This window comes from Pseudorca crassidens, chromosome 16 (assembly GCF_039906515.1).
Source record: "Pseudorca crassidens isolate mPseCra1 chromosome 16, mPseCra1.hap1, whole genome shotgun sequence".
NCBI classification, from domain to species: domain Eukaryota; kingdom Metazoa; phylum Chordata; class Mammalia; order Artiodactyla; family Delphinidae; genus Pseudorca; species Pseudorca crassidens.
This window is the reverse complement of record NC_090311.1, coordinates 48,451,547-48,473,574: the sequence shown is the minus strand read 5'-3', so window position 1 is coordinate 48,473,574 and position 22,028 is coordinate 48,451,547. Positions and strand designations below refer to the sequence as shown.

The 22,028-nt window shown below is 45.0% G+C and overlaps 1 protein-coding gene across 6 annotated transcripts in view; it reads left to right on the top strand.

Moving 5' to 3' along the window:
• Positions 1-22,028, top strand: part of LDB3 (LIM domain binding 3) — a 67,137-nt gene that overhangs the window by 39,985 nt on the left and 5,124 nt on the right. For 4 of the 6 annotated variants that reach the window (XM_067710312.1, XM_067710309.1, XM_067710311.1 and 1 more), the window contains 5 exons: positions 3,601-4,015; positions 5,187-5,367; positions 5,983-6,103; positions 9,949-10,064; positions 15,422-18,199. In XM_067710312.1, the coding sequence (XP_067566413.1) occupies positions 3,601-4,015; positions 5,187-5,367; positions 5,983-6,103; positions 9,949-10,064; positions 15,422-15,511 (923 nt within the window). In that variant the 3' untranslated portion in view covers positions 15,512-18,199. Of the gene's footprint in view, positions 1-3,600; positions 4,016-5,186; positions 5,368-5,982; positions 6,104-9,948; positions 10,065-15,421; positions 18,200-22,028 lie in introns of those variants that run through there. The other 2 variants (XR_010935898.1, XM_067710310.1) reach the window with 2 other exon arrangements.

Here is a 22,028-nt window from a genome sequence, read left to right as displayed (position 1 = left end):
CTCCTCCGGGTCCAGGGTGGAGTTCGCAGCCCAGATCTTATCGCCTGTGCCGAGGCTGGGTGGCCGCTCCCCGGAGCACCTGGGGCCCGGGAGAGGGCCGTGGGCAGAGGGCCCCCCACTTCCACCCCGACCCCCATCCCCGCGGGGGCTGTGCGCTCGCAGGAGCCGGGCCCGACCTGGAGTGAGTCAGAAATCACCTTGTTTAATTACACAATTCCCGAGCCAACGAGTGCGATAGGGGCTTTTGAACTTGCCAATTAGAGATGAAATATCACCTTCTAATTTGGACGGGCTTTATTCCGTCAAGCAGAAATAGCAACAGCCCAGGGCTCGCAGATGGGATATCAAGTCTCTCTCCTGGCACGTCGGGGATGGTGGGGCCAGCCAGGCTGAAGGGCGCAGAGGGTAGGGACCTGGGAAGCAGCTGCTCCTCACCAGGGACCTGATGGCTGAGGGAAGCTGCCGGCCTGCGCCTCGAAGAAGGGAAGGGCCCTAGCTCTGGGAGGGTGTAGTCTTGGGCAAGGAAGCAGCCCACCCGGGCCCAGATGCCGGGTGCCTCTGACCTGCTGAGACCTTCGTGTGGTGGGGATTTAGAAAAGGGGGGTGGATCATGGAATCTGGAAGGCCTTCCGAGGAGGGAAGAGAATGGCTGCCAGGCACAGGGAATAGGGTTAGTGTTGCTGGAGGGAAGCTGGAAGTGGGCAAGGGCCCGATTTGGAAGGGGCGTGCTAAACCTTGTTTTGCTGCCTAGGGAGTGGTTAAGCAGGGAACCTGGAGTTGAGACCTGCTGCCTGAGTGCCAGTTTCAGCTCAGCGTTTCTTAAATTCTCCAAGCCTCAACTCCTCTTCTATAAAATGGACTTGAAAGTACTATCTGCCTCGATGGATTGCAGCGAGTATTACATGAAATAGTGCACATAAGGGCCCTGGCGTGTGGAAGAAGTCAGTACTTGGTAACCGTTGTTCTGATTAGGACAGCACTGTCTAATAACAATACATTTTCTAGTAGCCACACTTTTTAAAAGGAAGCAGGTGAGATTAATTTTAATATATTTTATTTAACTCAGTATATTCAAAATATCATTTCAATGAACAATCAATATAAGATTATTAGTGAGATATTTTACTTTCTTTTCTTGTACTAAGTCTTTAAGAATTGGTGTGTATTTTATATTTATAGCATGTTTCAGTTTGGACTAGCCGCATTTCAAGTGCTTAATGGCCACATAGGGCTAAGTATTGGATAACACAGGATTAGGGCTTTCATTCTTAATCCCTTTTAGCAGAGATCCCCCCCTCCCACTTTACAAAAAAGAAAAAAAAAGGAAATAAGATCTTGCACAGAACCCCATTATTGAGAGAGGGCTGAAGCTGCTCTAGCATTTTGAGACCCTCTGTTCCAGGCACTTGGGAGCTGAGCAAGCTTGTTAGGGAGGGTGACAACACCTCAAATATGGGCTTCACAGGTTTACTAGTGCCTGCAACATGTCACTCCAGTAGGTCCCCACCCTGTGAGGCAGGCAAGGATGTCACACCTACCACCACTGATGATTAGACTCAGTCCCAGGTTACTGACTTCAGGGGTGCCACATCTCCCACCGCCTACATCCCACAGTCTCCCTGGGCTGGGATCCCTCAGGTGACCATCAAGCTGTGAGACGAGCTGACAGTTCATCTGGACCATGAGACCCAGGAGTCACTCTCCTCACCATCTTCACTAACATTTAATGACACATACACAGTGCCAGGTACAAGGCTAAGCCTTTATAGTTCTTATCTCCCATCATCCTTATAACAACCCTGTGAGGTACTAAGAATTATTATAGCCATTTTTAGACGAGGAAATTTGGGCCTAGAGACGTTAAGGAACTTGCCCAAGGACACACAGCCAGGATGTTGTAGAGCTGGGACCTGAACCCAGGGCTCTTGATGGCTGTGCTACATGCCAGACCATGCAGCCTCCTTCAGGTTGATAGGTACTCCTCCACAATGTGGTGCGCCCAAATATTCTGGAACTTGGACTCATGTTTTTTACAGAGGCAGCTTGGGGTGATAGAAAGAATGGTTTTGCAAATTCACTCTGCCACTTACTAGCTCTGTCTGAGCCTCAGTGACCTCAACTGTAAAAGGGATTAACACAGATGACCTGTTATGTACCTAGCCTACCCTCTTAGTAAGTGGGAAGATTTCCTTATGGAGAAAGGTTTACCTTTGGAAGCCAGCGTCACTCCCAGGATGGCTCTAGGGCAGAGCTGGGGAGGGTTTTACCCCTTCTGTTTTCAATAACACAGGCCCGGTCCCTATCCGTTCCCAGCACGGGGGTTTCCATGTCACCCACCTCTGAAGGGCCAATCATATGGGAGTAGAAGGTATGGGGTTGGAGCAGCAGGCTGCAGGCCACCTAAGGTAACCTAGGGGAACCAGGTGGGGAGAGACCAAAGGCCAGGCCGGGAACTTTAGCCCTGAGAATGTCCTTCCTTTCCAGGCTGGGGCCTGACGGGGGCTGCCTCAGCATCTATCAGCACAGTCCATTCACCAGGCCAGACTCAGGAATGGGGAGGGAGGCTGCCCCGACACACTTCCTGGGGTAGGGGGAATGAGGCCTCTTTCCAGAGGAACAGACTGTAAGCTGAGGTGAGGCTTCTGGAAGCTCCCTCCCTAGGAGGGGAAGCTGGTGAGACCATGTGTGCCGGACACAGCTGGGTCTGCCCCGGCTGGCTTTACAATGGGGGGCAGCAAAACTTAGAAAGCTGGGTTTTGAGGGCCCAGGCCTCGGAGGGCTTTGGGTGAGCAGCTGCTATGCTCCTTCGTGTTGCCGCCCTAAATCAGTTTCCACCAAAGTGATGAGGGGGAGCATGTGTCCCCCCAGAGGCAGCCACAGGCTGAGGGAGCAGCTACACCTAGGCTGTGTCGCCCCAGCATCTCTGCCCAGCTTCCCTCCGAATACTGCCTTCAAGACCCACCACCCAAATGAAACCGAAATGGAATTTCCCCCAGTACAAATCAAGCCAAGCTGTTTTTCAAGAAAACGATTGTAGCTAAACCTGAAACCTGAACCTGAAAACCTAACTGTCCCGTCATCTGCTTTGTCCCAAAGGCTGGACTAGGTCCAGTTCAGCAAACGCTTGTGATTGAGGCATTTCAGATGTCAAATCACTGGTCAGAGTGCAAACAAAGGCATCTTCCAGTCAAGGCCAAGCTGACCCACTCCCACCCTCTTCCTGGCCCAGGGGATCCAGATATGAGCCTGGCCCGGCCACCCCTGCCCCCGTCCCTGTCTCCTGCAGGCCTCTGGCAGCCAAGGCCTGGCAGAGCCGCACCCCGCACAGCTGCAGATATTTATAGCCCTGTCCCTTCCCAGCCCTGTCGAAGCTCCGAAGCTCCCGAGGGCTCTGCTCCGACGGCTGTTTATCTCCCTTGGCTCCCTGCTGCAACTTCAAATTGAGGCCATCAAGAAGTTCAGGGACGCGTCTCCTGTAAAAACTGGCATTGTGCTGCTCTAATATTAAAGTTGTCTTTTCCAGTTCTCTGGCTGGGGGCGGGGGAAGCTGGGAGAAATGAATTCCTGACACATTTTTCTTTGGGTATTTTTGGCTTGCAGTGCCTGCATCTACCTACAGCCCATCCCCAGGGGCCAATTACAGTCCAGCCCCCTACACCTCCTCCCCTGCCCCCGCGTACACCCCTTCCCCTGCCCCCGCCTACTCCCCCTCCCCAGCACCAGCCTATACCCCCTCGCCAGCCCCAAGCTATAATCCTGCACCCTACAGCGGGGGCCCTGCGGAGTCTGCCAGCCGTCCCCCATGGGTGACAGACGACAGCTTCTCTCAGAAGTTTGCCCCTGGCAAGAGCACCACCACTGTCAGCAAGCAAGGCCTGCCCCGAGGGGCCCCTGCCTACAGCGCACCACCGGCTCCGCAGGTGTCCCCCCTTGCCAGGGGTACCGTGCAGAGGGCGGAGCGCTTCCCAGCCAGCAGCAGGACTCCGCTCTGTGGCCACTGCAACAGCATCATCCGGTAAGGGCCAGCTGTGCCTCTGTGCTGGGGTGCTGGGACGAGAGGGGGACGGGAGGGCAGATGTAGGGAGAAGGCCGCATGCAGGACAGCCTCAGGTCCCTCTGGCTTGCCATCTGGTCTGACCCTCTCTGAGCTTTAGCTTCCATACCTGTGCGATACCCACTTCCCTGGGGAGTTGGGAGGATTCCACGAGGTGAGTGGGTGAAGCTCCCAGCACCGCCCCCTTGGGCTAAGGCTGGGTTCTGGGAATTGCAGGTCCGGATGGTAGATTTATTGGGCCTGTTGCAAGCTGGCTGACAGTGCTAGTTTTGACCCATCTTTCCTTCCTTTCGAGATGCTCCTGGGTCTGTCCACAGACAAGCCCGTGCTGCTCAGGGCTTTGGTGGGCATCTGCCACACTGAAAGGAAAACAAGTCATTTCATGCTTAGAGGCCAAGGATCATGGGTGGTACTTGTTTGAATATAGTATGTTTATAGTATGTGCATATGTGTGTGGGGGGTGGGCTTGTGTATATGAAAAATACACTTTTATTTAAAAATAAAGTATCATTAGAAAAAATATAGTCATTAGAGAAGAATTAGAAAATTCAGAAAAGTAAAAATTAAAACATGAAGCGTTTCTTCAGTGCCACTGTCTGACTACTAATCTGGAGACAGGTTTGTGTCCTGGGTCTACCATACTAGCCCTATAGCCTTGAACAACTTACTTAACATCCCTGTACCTCAGTTTCCTTATCTGAAAACGCGTATCATAATAGTACCTGCTTCATAGGATTGTTGTGAGAATTAAACACGTTAAATAATGCAAATTTCTTCTTGAATGGTACCTGGCGCAGAGTAAGCACTTAATAAATGCTAGCCATTAGCACCGTCATCATTGCTCTTCTTACTACAATTATCAGTAGTCAACCTAATGGATATTCCATAACATACTTACCCAGTCCCCTGCTAGTGGATGTTCAAGTCGCTTCCCCACCTCTGTTTGTTGCAAGTGATGAAACAACATCTTTTTGCCTGGAGCTTTATCTGAATTTCCTGTTATTTCGTTAGAACAGTCACAGAAGTTATAGCGTTCTAGGGTCAAAGTGTGAATATTGTTGAGCGTTTTGAAATATCTGGTGTTAAGCTTTGGGGGCTGCCTTAGAGGGGGTACTATTCTCTGCTTCCCCAGGGGCCCCTTTCTGGTAGCCATGGGCCGCTCCTGGCACCCAGAAGAGTTCAACTGTGCCTACTGCAAGACCTCCCTGGCAGACGTGTGCTTTGTGGAGGAGCAGAACAACGTTTACTGTGAGCGGTGTTATGAGCAGTTCTTTGCCCCGGTCTGTGCCAAGTGCAACACCAAAATCATGGGGGTAAGTGGGCTGCATTCCTCTCCTCTGACCCTTGTCTCTTTTCCAACCAATCTCTCCTCCTCCACAAGGTTGTGGGGTCCTATTTGGAAGCCAAGAAGTTGCTGTGCTAACAGAGCAAGAACAACTCCATTTCTGTCCTAGAAGGGAGTTGGTTTGCCACCAATGAACTAGGGAGTAAATGAACTTGAAGCAAGAGATCCGTGGGCCACATCTCTGGCCACACAGCTTGAAGTGGTGGCAGAGCTTCTGCAAAGCAAGTTACTGCTTCCTAGCCTGACCTCACCGTGCACCTGCATGTGGCTTTGACCCTCGATGCCCCTTTGGTAAAATGGCGATAACACATAGTACTTCCCTCCCAGGTTGGGTGGGAGGGTGAAGCGTCACAGCTTATGGAAGCACGCACAGAACCTGGCACCCAGCAAGTGCTGCACGAGTAGGAGCCTCTCCTCTGCCGCCCCTAGCCTTCTGCGGCGTGTCCAAGGCCCGCTTCTTGGGCTCTCCTGCCCTGCTCCCTGATGGGATGCTCCGGCAGTGACCGGGGCTGGTGTGGAAGTTAAGCCTGCCTTCTTCTCCCTCCTGGACCTTTCTGTCCTGAGCTGAGACTCTTTTCCCCAGGAAGTGATGCATGCCTTGAGACAGACGTGGCACACCACCTGCTTTGTCTGTGCAGCCTGCAAGAAGCCCTTCGGGAACAGCCTCTTCCACATGGAAGATGGGGAGCCCTACTGTGAGAAAGGTAGGACCTCTGTGCTGTAGGGAGGCCCCACAGTCTGGGAGAAAGGGGTAGGTGTTCCCTTTCGCACACATTCAATCTGTGCTGTTTTCCCTGCACCAAATATGTGGACCACAAGTCGGCATCTTGTGACCGCTTAGGAAACCTTTCAGATGGTTTTGATTTGAAGACCACAAGGTCTAGTCTGAAAAGGCTTTGGCGCCGGCCTTTGTCCTAGGTTCTGTTCCAGGCTCCTGTTTCAGGCTGGCTTTCTAACCCTGATTGAGTTACTAAACTTCTCTGAGCCTCACTCTCCCCATCTGTAAGAGGGGGAGATCAACACCTGCCTCCCAGAGTTGTGGTGAGGATTAAACCAAAGAAACTTCGGAACTAGTCAAGTACATGCAGGTCCCCTCCCAGCTCCTGTGATGTTTACCAGACTTTGATGTTCCTTCAGCGTCCAGCCAACTCCCTGTCTGAATTCGGAGTTTCTCTGTTCTCCCCAGACGCTATATGTTATCTTATAACTTGGAGTCAATTACGGTAAATTCTGAAGATAAAGCCATCTGTTAGAGTTGGGCATCCTGGCTAACTAACCATTCAGTCACTCACACATTCACACACTCATTTATTCATAGCCTGCCTCTTTCAGATAAGGATTTGAGGCAGGTTCCAACAAAGGTAACAAAAACATGAAAGTTAAGACAATAGAACTAGCAAAGCAGCACCAAGAAGAAGAGGGAAAAGGAAACATGCTGATTATGAAGAATAACAGAGCTGCACTGACTGGGTAGCAAATGTGAGAGCAAAAAGAGAAACACGGTAAGTTAGTTTACTTTAAAACCAGAAAGGAGAAAACATTCCAGTTCTTCAAGGGGAAAAGGAAAACAAAATTAAAATTTTTTTCCCCCTGACAATAAATTATAAAAGAAACTTCTTGGGTTCTGAGGTACTGGTGAATTCTCTTTCCAGCTCTGAGGCTCACTGAATGACTTTAAATAAGTCACTCAGTCATTCTGGCCTCAGAGTTCATATCGGTAAAAGGGAGAAGATAACACCTGTCTTTTCCCTTCTTAGGAGGAAATGGTGATGATTGGTAATTAATAAAAGTGCTGTGGTACCAATACAAATTGCTATTGTTAGTCGACTAAAAGCATTATAACTTTCATAATGTGTGATAAGCCACAATTTATGCGTGAGGCTTGTGAAAGAATGATAGATTAACACTATTACCAGTGCTCCTCTCCCTAGCACCCCCCCCCAAAAAGATTTTCAAAAATGATGTTTTGATTAAGAAGACCCAGGAAAGGGATCATCTACTGTTAAGAAAAGATAGCAAGGAAGCAGGTTTAGCCTCAGCCTTAGGCACCCTGAGAGACCCTGACTGAAGGCCCACAGGGGCCACTTCCAGGCTGTGTGACCATGGACAGGATGCTTGCCCTTTCTGAGTCTCTCCTTCTTCACTTAACTCTCAGAGGCTGTTGTGAGGATTAACTGAGATAATGGATGCACAGCTCTGTAATTGCTCTGGGAGACCCACAGCTCTCCAAGAAGCACAGTTTGAAACTACTTCCTTAAGCAATGGGAGTCACTGTGATGTTTTAAGTAAAGAAATAACACAATTTAATTTTTATTTTAGAAAGAGCATTAGAAATTTAATATGCTTGTTGAATGTGATAAAGGGTGATATTCTTATAAACAAAGTAAAGAAAGGAGAGCTAGATGATCCAATAGTGAGGTAAAGTCAAGCCTGTTGGTTAACCTGCCCTAGAGATAAAATATCAGAGTCAGCCCCTGTCCCCGTACCATGGGACACTGTGTTTGGTTCTGACCTTGTCTTTTTTTTTTTTAATTATCGTGGGGGAAAAAATACACATATAAAATTTACCATCCTAACGGTTTTTTTTTTTTTTTTTGGCTTTTCACTTTTTATTTTATATTGGAGTATCACCGATTAACAATGTTGTGATAGTTTCTGGTGCATAGCAAAGGGACTCAGCCATACATATACATGTATCCATCCTAACCATTTTTAAGTGTACAGTACAGTAGTGTTAAGTATATTCACACTGTTGATTGATCTGAAACAGATCAGAATGTTTTCATCTTGCAAATATGAAGCTCTGTACCAATTAAACAACTCCCCTTTTCCCCTCTCCCTCCAGTCCCAAAGAAAATTATAAAGACCTAATAGGAGAAATAAAGGAAGGAATACATAAATGAGAAACTAGATTATTTTCCTGGTGGGAAAGGCCCATGCACAAACTTTATTTAATACCAATTACATTCCCCTTTTGTAGAATAAATGAGGAAAATACCAGCTTTTAAAAAAAATGTATTAGGGGACTTCCCTGGCAGTCCAGTGGTTAAGACTCTGCGCTTCCAATGCAGGGGGCGTGGCTTCAATCCCTGGTTGGGGAGCTAAGATCCCACAGGCCGTGGGGTGTGGCCAATAAATAAATTAATTACTTTTAAAAAATGTACTAGGGTCACACCTGTGATACCAAATTCATAGTTCATAGCCCCCACTTCATGTTGACTCTCAGCAGGTGGTCTGAGACAGTGACTAGGCATACTGTCCACAAGGAGATCTGAGCAGAAAACCTCTGTAAGAAAAAGCCAACTGTGGCAGAGCTGTGGAGAGACAAGTACACTTCTAGGAGAATGAAGGCTTTGTAAAAGGCATCAAGATTCTTCTAGAAGAATCTGGGAGAGTTCTACAGTGAGTGCAGTGGGAGTGCTGCCCACTACCAGGCCCAGACAACTGGGGCCGAGAAGCACAGGCCTGGCCCGCTGTCTCACCTGTGTGTCTCTGGCTAGGCCCTTCACCTCTTCCAGCCTCATCCGCAAAACAGAACAAAAACAATTTCGCCAAGACTAAGTTTATTCATTAATTTATTGATTCAGTGATTCATCCATTCACTCATTCATTTGACATATGTGTTGGGTACTGACTTGTGTGCCAGGCACTGTGCTGGGAGTACAAAGAAAACTAATACATAGGGCTTCCCTGGTGGTGCAGTGGTTGAGAGTCCGCCTGCCGATGCAGGGGACACGGGTTCGTGCCCCGGTCTGGGAGGATCCCACATGCCATGGAGCGGCTGGGCCCGTGAGCCATGGCCGCTGAGCCTGCGCGTCCGGAGCCTGTGCTCCGCGACGGGAGAGGCCACAACAGTGAGAGGCCCGCGTACCACAAAAAAAAAAGAAAAGAAAAAAAAGAAAACTAATACATAGACCTTGACATTGAGATACTAGCAAATAATACAATCTACGTGAGGATGCTTGGTAAACTGTAAAGCATTATGTAAATAATATTTGGTATTATTATCTCTTTGGCTGGGGGAGGGGAACATGTCCCAACAAAATAGCTCAGGTATTGTTTCCAGTAGTGAAAAGTTATTATCAACACAGATGCCCAATGACAGAAGAATGACCAAGCAAAGAACATGCTACAACTCTAAGAAATGTTAAAGGCTCTCACTCTTCCAAAATAAGCAGAGCTGCTGGGAAATAGGATTTTTTTTCTTTTTTGGGATTGGTCTGTTTGGACCGTAAGAGGTGACAGAGCAGAGGAGAAAATCACCCTGCAGAAAGTTAATGACAGTTCCAGAAAGTGTTTGCAGATCAAACCAACACAGGGTGGTGACTAAGCCTGAATCTGCACCACACCAGTGCAAATTATTGGAAAAGGAAAAAACCAATCATGTAACTGAGTATTTTGTCTGCAAGATGACAAGTAACCAATTAGGTTTCATCCACTGCCCCCAGCCCGGTGATTTGGGGGGTTGTTCTGACATTGGGTCGATGTGGCTGGGACACTCCTCCCAGCCTGCCTGGATGCCTGGTCCTTACTCTGCCTTTCATTTCAGACTATATCAATCTGTTCAGCACCAAGTGTCACGGTTGCGATTTCCCCGTTGAGGCCGGTGACAAGTTTATCGAAGCCCTGGGGCATACTTGGCACGACACCTGCTTCATTTGCGCAGTATGTGTTTTGCTTGGGGTTCTGACTTTCTGAGAAGAGGCAGGAGGGACCAAGTGGGGCCAGATGACCAACCCTTTACATCCCTTTCAACCCTGGCATTCTAATATTCTGTCATTTTTAAAAGCCGGCAAATACCACGATGCCTCGATATGTCACAGCTGAGCAAAGTTTTATTACTAATAATGATTTATTAACCAATATGGCTTTGTTACTCTCCACTTCATTAAGGACAGAAGAGTGTCTTAGGATCTGGCAAACTAGCAGCTTTCCTCAGCAGTGGTGCTCTCAATAGGTGGGAGGAGTGAATGATGTTGGGATTTAATAGGGGCAGGTGGCTTCCCATGGTTATAGGTCATTTAAGATATGATGATGTGATTCAACGGTTTTCCCTAAATTTTCACCATGAACACTAGATTGGAGCTTATTGACTAATCCTATGAAAAGCTGAGATAAGTTTTCTTTTGACTGAACCTTTAGAAGGGCTGAGTATCATTGCATTTTCCTAAATGGTCCTATTCTCGATATATAGTTGCCAGGAGATAAGCCCTAGATTAAGTATTAACCATGTGCAGTTTATTTCTGCTGAACAGCCAGGTCATTTTTACCGTGAGATTGACGTTTTCCTTCCAAGGGCTTTGGGCTGGGGAAGGGACAGGGCAATGAGCCTGCCAACATTTAGAGTCTGCGTTAGAATTAGAAAACAGTCGTCCCTGATAAAGCCCTGTAATGTGAATCTATAATTGACTAAACTTTATTTGGGAAAATCAATGTACTACTACTGCTTTTTTTTTTTTTTTTTACCAGAGTTGCTCAAGGTAAATTTTGGGAACGTGTGAAAGGTCTACATAGTTTAAACTTGAACAATTATTATAGACTTATGACATAGGACAACCATAGTCATAATGTTTACTGCAATTCACTTCAGCTTTTATACTTCATTTCTATATCCCCTCCCATCTGTGGGGTGCATTGTATTCACTCCATATATTAGTTTGCTAGGGCTGCCGTGACAAAGTACCACAATTGAATAGCTTAAACAACAGACGCTTACTCTCTCACAGTTCTGGGGGCTAGAAGTCCAAATTCAAGATGTCAGCAGGGACCTGCTCTCTCTCCTAGCTGCTGGTGGTTGCCAGCCATGCTTGGTGTTTCTTGAATTGTAGCTGCATAACTGCAATCTCTGCCTCCATTGTCACAAGGCTGCCTTCCCTCTGTGTGTCTGTGTCTTCACATGACACTCTCCTCTGTGCAGGTGTCTGTCTCTGTGTCTCTTCCCTTCTTATAAGGACACTAGTCATATTGGATTAAGGGCCCACCGTACTCCATATGATGTCATCTTAACCTCAGTTTTAATTTAGTCTGCAAAGACCCTATTTCCAAATAAGGTCACTGCTATGTCCCTGTGCTGGATAGGCTGGAGGTACTCGGGGTTGGGACTTTAACATGTGAATTTAGGGCGGCACAGTTCAATCCATAACACTTTTTCCAGCCCTTTGAACAGATTCTCTAATTGCCTTTTAGGGTCCTTAAACTATATCAGGACCTCCCCTCCAAAAAGGGACAACAATATAAATATACCGGCTTTGGGGTTGTCCCCTGAAGAGCCACAGCTCAGCGAGGCACCGTACAGGGCTTTCTGACCCTTACCTTCAAGCCATGGCTTGTCTGATCCTAAGATGCTGCCTGCAAATCTGGTTACCCAGCTTCTAGAAAGATCTAAGAGACTTGGAGGAGGTCCAGGGAAGACAGAGGCATAGAAGGCCTGCTCTCCAAAGGCAGGCTGATGAGAGGTCTCCATGTGTCACATGGAGAGGGAATCATGCAAAGGTGAGCATGGGTCTGCTCCCTCAAGCTTGCCGTGTTTGGCTGAGTCATGATGGCACAAGTCCCAGAGAGAGACAAGAAGAAGCGGTAAAGCCTGGGGTTGTTCAGGCTGAGATTACAGATAAGTTCCAGTCAGGTGTGAAAGACCCACAGCACTGCCCAGAGGGTCTGCCCAAAGAAACCAGTCAGATCCCGTCCTCTGGAGAATCAGCACAGAGAATCGTTACGCCCTCCCCCAAACTAGCCCTGCGTAGTACTCACTGCCCCATGCAGCTATATCAAAGTGGAATATGGTTTAATTTTTGGAAAGCAATATTTTGATTGGAAAACTTTCAGGGTTTTGTTTTCTTTGTTCCTTTTTCCATCACTTTGTATTTCCAAATCACTTTTAATGAGCATATATTTTCCTGTAACTTAAAAAAAAAAAAAAACTAGTAAGAAAGGAAGATCAGGACTAGCTCTTGCGGCTGACATGCTGTTTTCCCATCAGTTAGATCTCAGGGGAGCACATACTTCAGACTAATTCAGTTGAGTTTTGGGAATACAAAAGTCTCCCAGAACAAGTCTCTACCTTCAAGGAATTTAGAATCTTGAAAGGAAAACATAGCTGACATGTATGAGCAATTAATGAACAGAACAAGACAACATCTCTAAAGTCCCAAGCACATAAAATGAAGGCTGAGAAGGACAGTGCGGGTCAGGGTGAGGGTTTACCTCCTGTCTGGCTTTGGCACTTGAGTCCTAATGGAAAGGATGTGAGTCCTACCTTAGTTGGGGAAACATGTCTTACTGGCCCTTCTTCTCCTTTAAGTCTAGTTGGTATCTAGTTGGTGTGGGTACCAGGAAGGGATGTGATGTGGTGTAACTTTTGTGGGCAGTCGAGGGGCCTCTGCAGCTGGCCTATTTCATCGCCTTCCACTCTGTCGTCAGCACTCTATGGCCACCACTCCTTCCCAGCCAGGCCCTGCTGCCACTTGACCACAGAGCCTGGGGGTTGGACCATCCCTGCTGTGCCGCTGTGATGGGTAGGTTGGAGGCCTCCTCCACCATGGAGCCCCATTGCATCCCACCTGCAGGCTCCTGGCCCAAGGCACTGAGTACGACCTCTCTATGACAGTTCTTTCCCTCAGTCTCATCTTATCAGTGAGCCACCTCTGAGGCTCTGGCCTTTCCTCACTCCTTGGTCCTCAGTCTCCCAACACCCTCTCCAGCCTGACTCATCCAGAGTTTTCACAAGCAACCAGCACTGTCTCAGACCAGGCAGGGTCTCCTAGCCAGAGCCCCGGCTGTTGACCAGCAGCTCCTTGCCAACTCATTCCAGAGCTGCCTTCCTGTCTCTCCCAAAACCCATCCTCACCAGTTGGATCTTGGGTGCCACCATCTTAGACTTGTCTCCAAGTTGTCACCACAGCTTGAGGCCACCACAGGAGCCTGGTTACACTCAATATCACTGCATCTACCTGGGATGTTTTGAGACACTTTCTCAGGTCGTTGGCTTCCAGAGCCCATTGGCAGCCCTGTGTGATCTCAGGTATAACGTCCTCAACCGGGCCATCAGGGCCTCACACTTGGGACCACCATGATGCCACTTTTCTTTCCAGCTTTCTTGGAGCAGACACGTGCTCAGTGGCCCAAGCTCATCTCGGAAGGGTGATTTCTGTATCCTCATGCTTACCTCTACCTGGGAATTCCACCTGCACTTCCTCTCATGTCAATGTCCTGGATGTGGTCCCCAATTCTGCTCCCCACTAGAGATCTTCAGTGCCCTCTCTGAGGCTAGGGCCTGTCCCAGCCTATGTGACTTCCCAGCTGACTGGCAACTGGCAGATTGCCCACCCAGGACCAGACTTCATACTGGTAGTCCAGCAAGCTTAGTGAACTACCTCGATACAAGTCCGTAAACCCAGAACAATTTCAAGTAAACATAGCCCCTCTCTGCTATGAGGTGTGGGGAGAATGAGCTTAGAACTGGAGTCTCGCAGACCTGAATATGGATGCCCAGGTTCTACAACTTTCTAGGTCTGTGACTTGAGCAAGACACTTGGGCTCTTTGAGCCTCAGCTTTCAATTGTGAAATGGGGAACAGTCATACCTATTCCATAAAGTTTTTGTGGGAATTAAATGAGACCATGTAGGGACCTCCCTGGCGGTGCAGTGGTTAAGAATCTGCCTGCCAATGCAAGGGACACAGGTTCGATCCCTGGTCTGGGAAGGTCCCACATGCTGCGGGGTGACTGGACCTGTGTGCCACAACTACTGAGCCTGTGCTATAGAGCCCACTTGCCACAACTTCTGAGCCCGCATGCTACAACTACAGAAGCTCGTGCACCTAGAGCCTGTGCTCTGCAACAAAAAGAAGCCACCGCAATGAGAAGCCCGTGCACCACAACGAAGAGTAGCCCCTGCTCACTGCAACTCGAGAAAGCCTGCATGCAGCAACAAAGACCCAACACAGTCAAAAATAAAATAAGATTAAAAATAAAAAAATGAGACCATGTATACAGAGTGTCTGGCATCATACTCGACCCGCAGTAGTCTCAACAAATATTACTGATCTCCCTTCTTTTTGTTTTGTCAGCATCTTCAGACTGCACTCATATGTTGTCATCATGGGGATATATAATTTTGCCTCTTTTTTTTTTCAGTCAGTGTTTTCCTGCATACACTTTGCCATATTTGATTTATTTTTTCGTGGTGGCCTGTCATTGGAAAAATGCACCTTAAAAATTAACTTAATCATCTCCCCATTGAGAGAAATATTAGTAGTTTTTCAGTTTGTAGTTGAGCATATGTTGCTTTCCTGTTCTGTGCAATAGTTGCTGCAAGATGAAATTCTCCAGAGTGGTGTTACTGGGGTACAGGGCAGGCACATCTTCATGGCTTCTCTTCAGTGTTGCCACATCCCCTGCAGAAGGCCGTGCTGATTCATGTGTCCCTAGCAGTGACAAGTAGGCCTGATCGGCCTGATCCCCTTTTGGCATTGCTGACTTTTGACTGATTACTTTTTTTTTTCATTTTCTGGCTCCAGTCATATAAGGTTAAAGGTGACAAGCTATTGAGGCTTTTTGTTTTATTTATTTTGCTAGATTAACAAGTGTCTAGTGATATCTCATGGAGGTTTTAATTACTTTTTCCTTTAATTATTAGTGAGGATCATTTTTCTGACATTTTATATTTCTTTAGGTGTTAATCACTTCTGTGGACATTGACTTACGAATTTGTATTGGTTCCTTATAAATTTTGGATAGTTGATCAGTTGATCACCTTATTGTGTATATGTTCCGTATTCCATTAATTAAATTTAATTTAACTTGAGTTTATTCCATGTTCCTTTTTGGAAATCTTGATTTTTAGATAGCTCAACGCATCTACACTGCTTTAGCTGTCAAGCACTTGTGGTAGGGAGAAGCAGGCTGTTGCCTTTTCTCCCATCTGCCTGTGACAGCACTTTGTCTTAAAGGGGTGGCTGAAATCTTTTGTTTGTGTCCCCCTGCCTCATGGGCTGTCTCATGCCTATCTGTTCTCTGTCCCAGGTCTGCCACGTGAATCTGGAGGGGCAGCCATTCTACTCCAAGAAGGACAAACCCTTGTGCAAGAAGCATGCACACGCCATCAACGTGTAGGGAGCCCAGGGTGTCTGCTGGCAACGAAGGATTCAAGGAGGCTGATGTTTCTTTTTGGGGGGAAAAGGGAGAAGACAGGAAGTGACTGAGCCCTTTTGAAGTATAATTTTAGTCCTTTCTTCTGCAAACAGATTGTGTATTTGCATAGTTCAGACTAGAAGCCAAATGAAGATTCCTGAACCAAGCTAGTAATTAATCCAAGACTGGAATTGTACTCCAAACACTGAGGACAGAGTTCCAAGAACTCAAAAGTGAAAAAGAAAAAGTAACTTTCCCCACGCGATACACTTCCCTGAGGTCACCAGAGCAGGGACAGAGCTCAGAGCAGTCATGGAGAATCTGAAGCATTCTGCGGAGTTCTTTAGAGCTCCTCCAGCAAACAAAATGAAGTGCCAAACAGCCCTCGCTGCAGGATATTTTTAGAGCCATAGCTGAGCGCTTGTTAGCTAAGACCGATTGGGCTTTCCTCACCAAAAAAGGAAGTGTTATTCCATTACTCGCGTCATGGAGCTACCTCTGCGCATCAGACTTCAGACCTTGCACAGGCTTGAACATTCTCAAGGGAGCCCAGACCTCGGAGGGATGTCTTCTGGGAGCCTCTGGGCAATCGACAGGGCTTCAGGAAAGGGTCGGGCTCACAGCACAGACAGCTGAAGAAAGAAGGGCTCTTCAGCTACCCTCTTTCAGTCTGAAACATCCAATGTCCCCAGAAAGCTTAGCTTCTTTTTGAGTTGTGGTGGGAAGGTGGAATTGGGTTTTTCCAGTTTTGCTTTGCTGTTTGTGAGAGGAGATTTTAAAACGACTCTGGGCTGTGTTTGGCCTCTGTTTGGCTTTACGAGGTTCGTTAGCATGAACGTCTAGTCTTGTGCATGTGTTTCATTCCCAATACTATGACTGCTCACTGCTGAAGTCTTCCTCAGCACCCCTCCCCCCAACAGGCTTAGTGACCTGTGGAAAAGAAGAGAGAGACAGTGTCTGAAACAGGATGGCAGAAGAGGCTGAGAACATGCCCAAACTCTGGGTGGGGAAGAGGAACCTTCCTTTCTGCCAACCTCAGTAAGAACGCACGAGCTGGCAGGACCTCCCACTTGAGAGCTGCTCCATCCTTCTCGTATCTTCCTTTAAAAGCAGTACACTGATTATATACAATTGTGTTGACTGCTGGAAGGGAAAGATGATATATGATATATACACGTTTGCCATTTTGGCCAATATTTTGAAAAAGTATGAGCTGAGTTGATCTAGCAATTATTTAAGCATTTATTGAAATAGACTTGGGTCTTCAAACTTCCTTAAAGTATTAGTGATAGTTTGAGTTAAGCAAGCATTTTAAAGCTGTTTGGTGATAAAGAGAGAAGCTTAGTTTTTGAGGTTGGAAGCGGTATAGTCTCTTACCCTTTTAGGAAGCGCTGTTATTATGCTCATTGAACATGGCCTTGAAGCAGGTGGTTTGAGTGGATGTTTCTCCCTTGAGCACAATATTTAGGCTCTCTTCCAAATCACTGCTACTCTCTCCTGACTCCTGTTTTGGATTTTCTCTTTGCATGTTTGAAATGTTTTATGAGAATGCATTAGAATACTTTTTCTTCTGAGAACTGAGGCTTCCAGGGGACTGCCTTTCTACCTGAGGGAGAAGGAAGCAGCTAGATGTGTCTCTAACAAAAGGCCCGAGGTTTTTTTCCCAAGGGTGAAGTCACCAACATCCCCCAGGGAGCACCAGGAGGGACATAAGCGTGCTCCTACCACAGGACCCTTCTTTACTTCTGGTGCAGGGAAAAAGTCAATATAAAGCACCAGGCAGGGTAAAATCTGCAGGGAGTGCCTGGAGATTTTTCAAGAGTTGCAAACAAGCATTCTTTTATTTTTGGAAAGTTCAAATATACAGGAACAAGGAGGTTGCTGACTGTACAGAAAGGCTCTAGGCAGGTTTTCTCTTAAAAAACAAAAATAACAAAAAAAACCCCACAGCTTTTAAATTATCAGGGACTGGTCTCAAGGAAAGGGAAAAAATTTCCCTAGAGTTGTTTCCAAAAATATCGTTTAAAAGATTTTACACACACATACACACAAGTGTGCCCGTTAAAACGTGTATGATCATGAAAAAGAAAAGTAAAATCTCAAAGGAGAACTTCGTCATCGTCATTTATTGAATCGTTTTTTCTGCATTTCAGAGCTAGTGTGGATTCTGAGGGACTCTTTTATTTACCAAAACACAAAATCAACAACAACGGCGACAAACATTTTAAAGGTAGCAGGAAAAGGAGGTAGTTCTGAATATGGTTCCCTCGATGTTTGTAAGTTTGGCGTAGCGTTGGGTTAAGGTTGTGTCTATTTCAAGTTAACATCGTGGATGTCCTACAACACCAAACAATTTTTAATAGTTCATGGTGGGGAGTACACTTTGGATCTACAGTTCTTGTCTCCTCATTGTTGACATTTATTTAACATTTATAAACATTAACTTTTTGCAACTGAGTGACTTATGTCTGCAGTGTTTGTGTTAGGAATCTAGCTTTTATAATGTTAACTTTTCAACCGAAGTACTCTTGCTTCGGGATATTTTTTTAAATTTTTAACATTTCAGAAGTGGAATATAGTGTGTTAGAAGTGTGCGCAAAAATATTTTGCATGTTTTTTTTTTTTTGGCCTGTGTGAATTCTTTTTAGCAAAATAAAACCCTAAAACGGATGTGCAAATACAGATTTTTCTGTGTAAAGTTTCTTCATGTGACAACCAAAAGTAGGTTATTTCTATATGGCTCCAAATAAAAGTTTGAGACAAAACAAAATGCCCTAAGGAGAAGAAACATATAACTCACTTGCTCTTTTGGCTATGTGGCCCAACAGCAGTTTAATCGTCTTGTTTAAACAGACAAGGATATGCGGATAATACAAATGTTTTGCATACAAAATGAATTTACCAAGTAAATAATAACCTGAAGACCAGGCTTGGCCTTTTCCTTTGGAAAGATTTATTTATTTAGCTACTTTAGATTTATTTAGATAGTTCAGTTTGTTTTTTTTTTTTCTGTTCTAAATGACTTGATTTCTAGAAAAGTTGCTCTATTTTCTTCCATATCTTTTGTCTTGAAATAAGCTAGAGTAAAATCCTCTCACGGCATTTTTTTAAAATAATGAAGACTATGGGTACTATGTTTAACACAACCTCGGAGGGTACTATGTTTAACACAACCAATTCATTCTTTTTCAAGGTATTCTATTCCTAGGCATTACTTTAAAAGAAAGGGATATTTTTCATAATTTATTTGATTTTTTAGTACCCGAATCAGATTTTCAAAGAGAAATAAAATCTTTTTATTTTAGTACTTTGTAAAGCTATAGCAATTTTTCACAGAGATGATGGAGAAAAAAAGGCTCATTGTCACAGAACTTAAAGTTGGAACCTAAGAGATCACCTGGGCATTTTCCAGATGTATGAACCGAGGCCCAGAAAGGGGAAGTGGCTTCCCGGCATATACACAACCAGCAGGGAGGCAGCCAGGTGCCATGAAATGAACATAGACTTTGACATGATAAGACCAGTGTCTTATCAAGCCTAGATCAAGGCTGATCTAATACCACCTGAATGATAACAGAAGAGTCTCTCTAAGCCTGCATATCTACCTGAAAATGAAGGTAATAACACCTGCATTTTGTTTTGAGAACCAAATGTAATAACTTTTGGAAGAAAATTGCAATGCAAATGTTCCTTGTTATTATCACCAATAGAGTGGGCTCAGAACTCCTCACTCCTGCTTCATTTTCTTAATGCCTTCAACTTGTCCATTCAGAAAAAGTACATTGGGAAAACCAGCAGCAAGAATAAATATTCCACAAATATCCCAGAAGTATGAGCCATGTGAATCAGAATTTGGCATAATTACCTGGTACCAAAATTTCTGCCCTCTTCACCGAGGAACTGTGGACCAAATAAAAATTGCTTGTTCAATACTTTACAAAGCCAGCATTACCCTGGTACCAAAACTAGACAAGGACACCACAGAAAAAGAAAACTATAGGCCAATATCTTTGATGAACATAGATGCAAAAATCCTCAACAAAATATTAGCAAAACAAATCCAACAACACATTAAAAGGATCATACACCACAATCAAGTGGGATTTATTTGAGGGATACAAGGATGTTACAACATCCACAAATCAATCAACATGATAAATCCATTGATAAAAGGAAGGCTAAAAATCATGTGATCCTTTCAATAGATGCAGAAAAAGCATCTGACAAAATTCAACATCCATTTATAAGAAAAATTGTCAGCAAAGTGGGTATAGAGGGAAGATACCTCAACATAATAAAGGCCATACCTGGCAAATTGTATGTCCCATAAGGGGTTAATATCCAAAATGCATAAAGAACTCATACAACTCAACAATAAGAAGCCAGACAACCCATTTTAAAAATGGGCAGAGGATCTGAATAGATATTGTTCCAAAGAAGACATACGGCTGGCCAACAGACACATGAAAAGATATTCATCACTAATTATTAAGAAAATACAACTCAAAACCACAATGAGGTATCACCTCACACTTGTGAGAATGGCCATGATGGGAAAGACAGGAAATAACATGCTGGCAAGAATGGGGAAAAAAGGAAACTCGTGTACACCATTGGTAGGACTGTAAATTGGTGCAGCCACTGTGGAAAACAGTATGGAGATTCCTCAAAAAATTAAAAATAGAACCACCATATGAACCAGCTATTCTACTTCTGGGTATGTATCCAAAGAACACAACTAATTCAAAAAGATATATGCACACCTATGTTCACAGCAGCATTATTTTTTTTCATTACTGCAGCTTTTTTTTTTTTAATTTATTTTTGACTGCGTTGCGTCTTTGTTACTGTTCGCGGGCTTTCTCTAGCTGCAGCGAGGGGGGCTCCTCTTTGTTGCGGTGCGTGGGCTTCTCATTGTGGTGACTTCTCGTTGTGGAGCACGGGCTCTAGGCACGCAGGCTTCAGTAATTGTGGCACGCAGGCTCAGTAGTTGTGGCTCATGGGCTCTAGAGCATAGGCTCAGTAGTTGTGGTGCACGGGCTTAGTTGCTTCGTGGTATGTGGGATCTTCCTGGACCAGGGATTGAACCCATGTCCCCTGCATTGGCAGGCGGATTCTTAACCACTGTGCCACCAGGGAAGCTCCTACTGCAGCTTTTTAAAAAAAATTTATTGAAGTGCAGTTGATTTACAATGTTATGTTTCTGGTGTATAGCAAAGTGATTCAGTTATTATTTATATATATATATACACACACACACACACACACACACACACACAGATATATGTTCTTTTTCATATTCTTTTCCATTATGGTTTATCACAGGATATTGAATATCGTTCCCTATGCTATACAGTAGGACCTTGTTTTTTATCCATCCTATACACAATAGTTTGCATCTGCTAATCCCAAACTCCCAATCCTTCCCTCCCCGCCCCTTGGCAATCACAAGTCTGTTCGTTATATCTGTGAGTCTGTGTCTGTTTCGTAGATATGTTCATTTGTGTTGCATTTTAGATTCCACATATAAGTGATATCATACAGTGTTTGTCCTTCTCTTTCTGACTTACTTCACTTAGTATGATAATCTGTAGGTCCATCCATGTTGCTGAAAACGGCATTATTTCATTCTTTTCTATGGCTGAGTAATATTCCACTGTGTGTATGTATATATATATATATATATATATATACCGTATCTTCTTTATCCATTCATTTGTCAATGGACATTTAGGTTATTTCTGTGTCTTGGCTATTGTAAATAGTGCCAGAGCAGCGTTATTTATAATAGCCAAAATATAGGAACAATCTAAGTGTCCCAAGTGTCCATCAATGGATGAATGGATAAAGAAGATGTGATATATATGCACATATATATATGTGCGTGTTTGTATATACACACCCACACAATGGAATACTCTCAGCCGTAAAAAAGAATGAAATTCTGCAATTTGTAACAGCATAGATGGAACTTGAAGATATATGCTAAGTGAAATAAGCTAGACAGAGAAAGACAAATACCATATGATTTCACTCATATGTGGAATATAAAAAAAAAATGAACAAAGAAAATAAACTCATAGACACAGAGAACAGATAAGTGGTTACCAGAGGGGAAGGGGATTGGGGGGCTGGGTGAAAGGAGTGAAGGGGGTCAACTGTATGGTGATGGATGGCAACTAGACTTGTGATATTGATCACTTTGTAGTGTGTACAGATGTTAAATCATAATGCTGTACACCTGAAGCTTAAATAATAAAAATGTTTATTCATTTGCTTATTCATTCATTCTTTCAACAAATATTTATTGAACACTGAATGTGTGCCAGGCACTGCTCTGGACACTAAGAACGTGATAGTGAATAAAATAGACAGAAAATATTGTTCTCATGGAATGGAATCAGCCAAATTATGTATCTAATAATTTAGGTAAATGACTAAATTATTTGGGGTTAGTTCTGAGGAGAAATACTTTGACTGTTTAAAGTGGCTCTGCCCA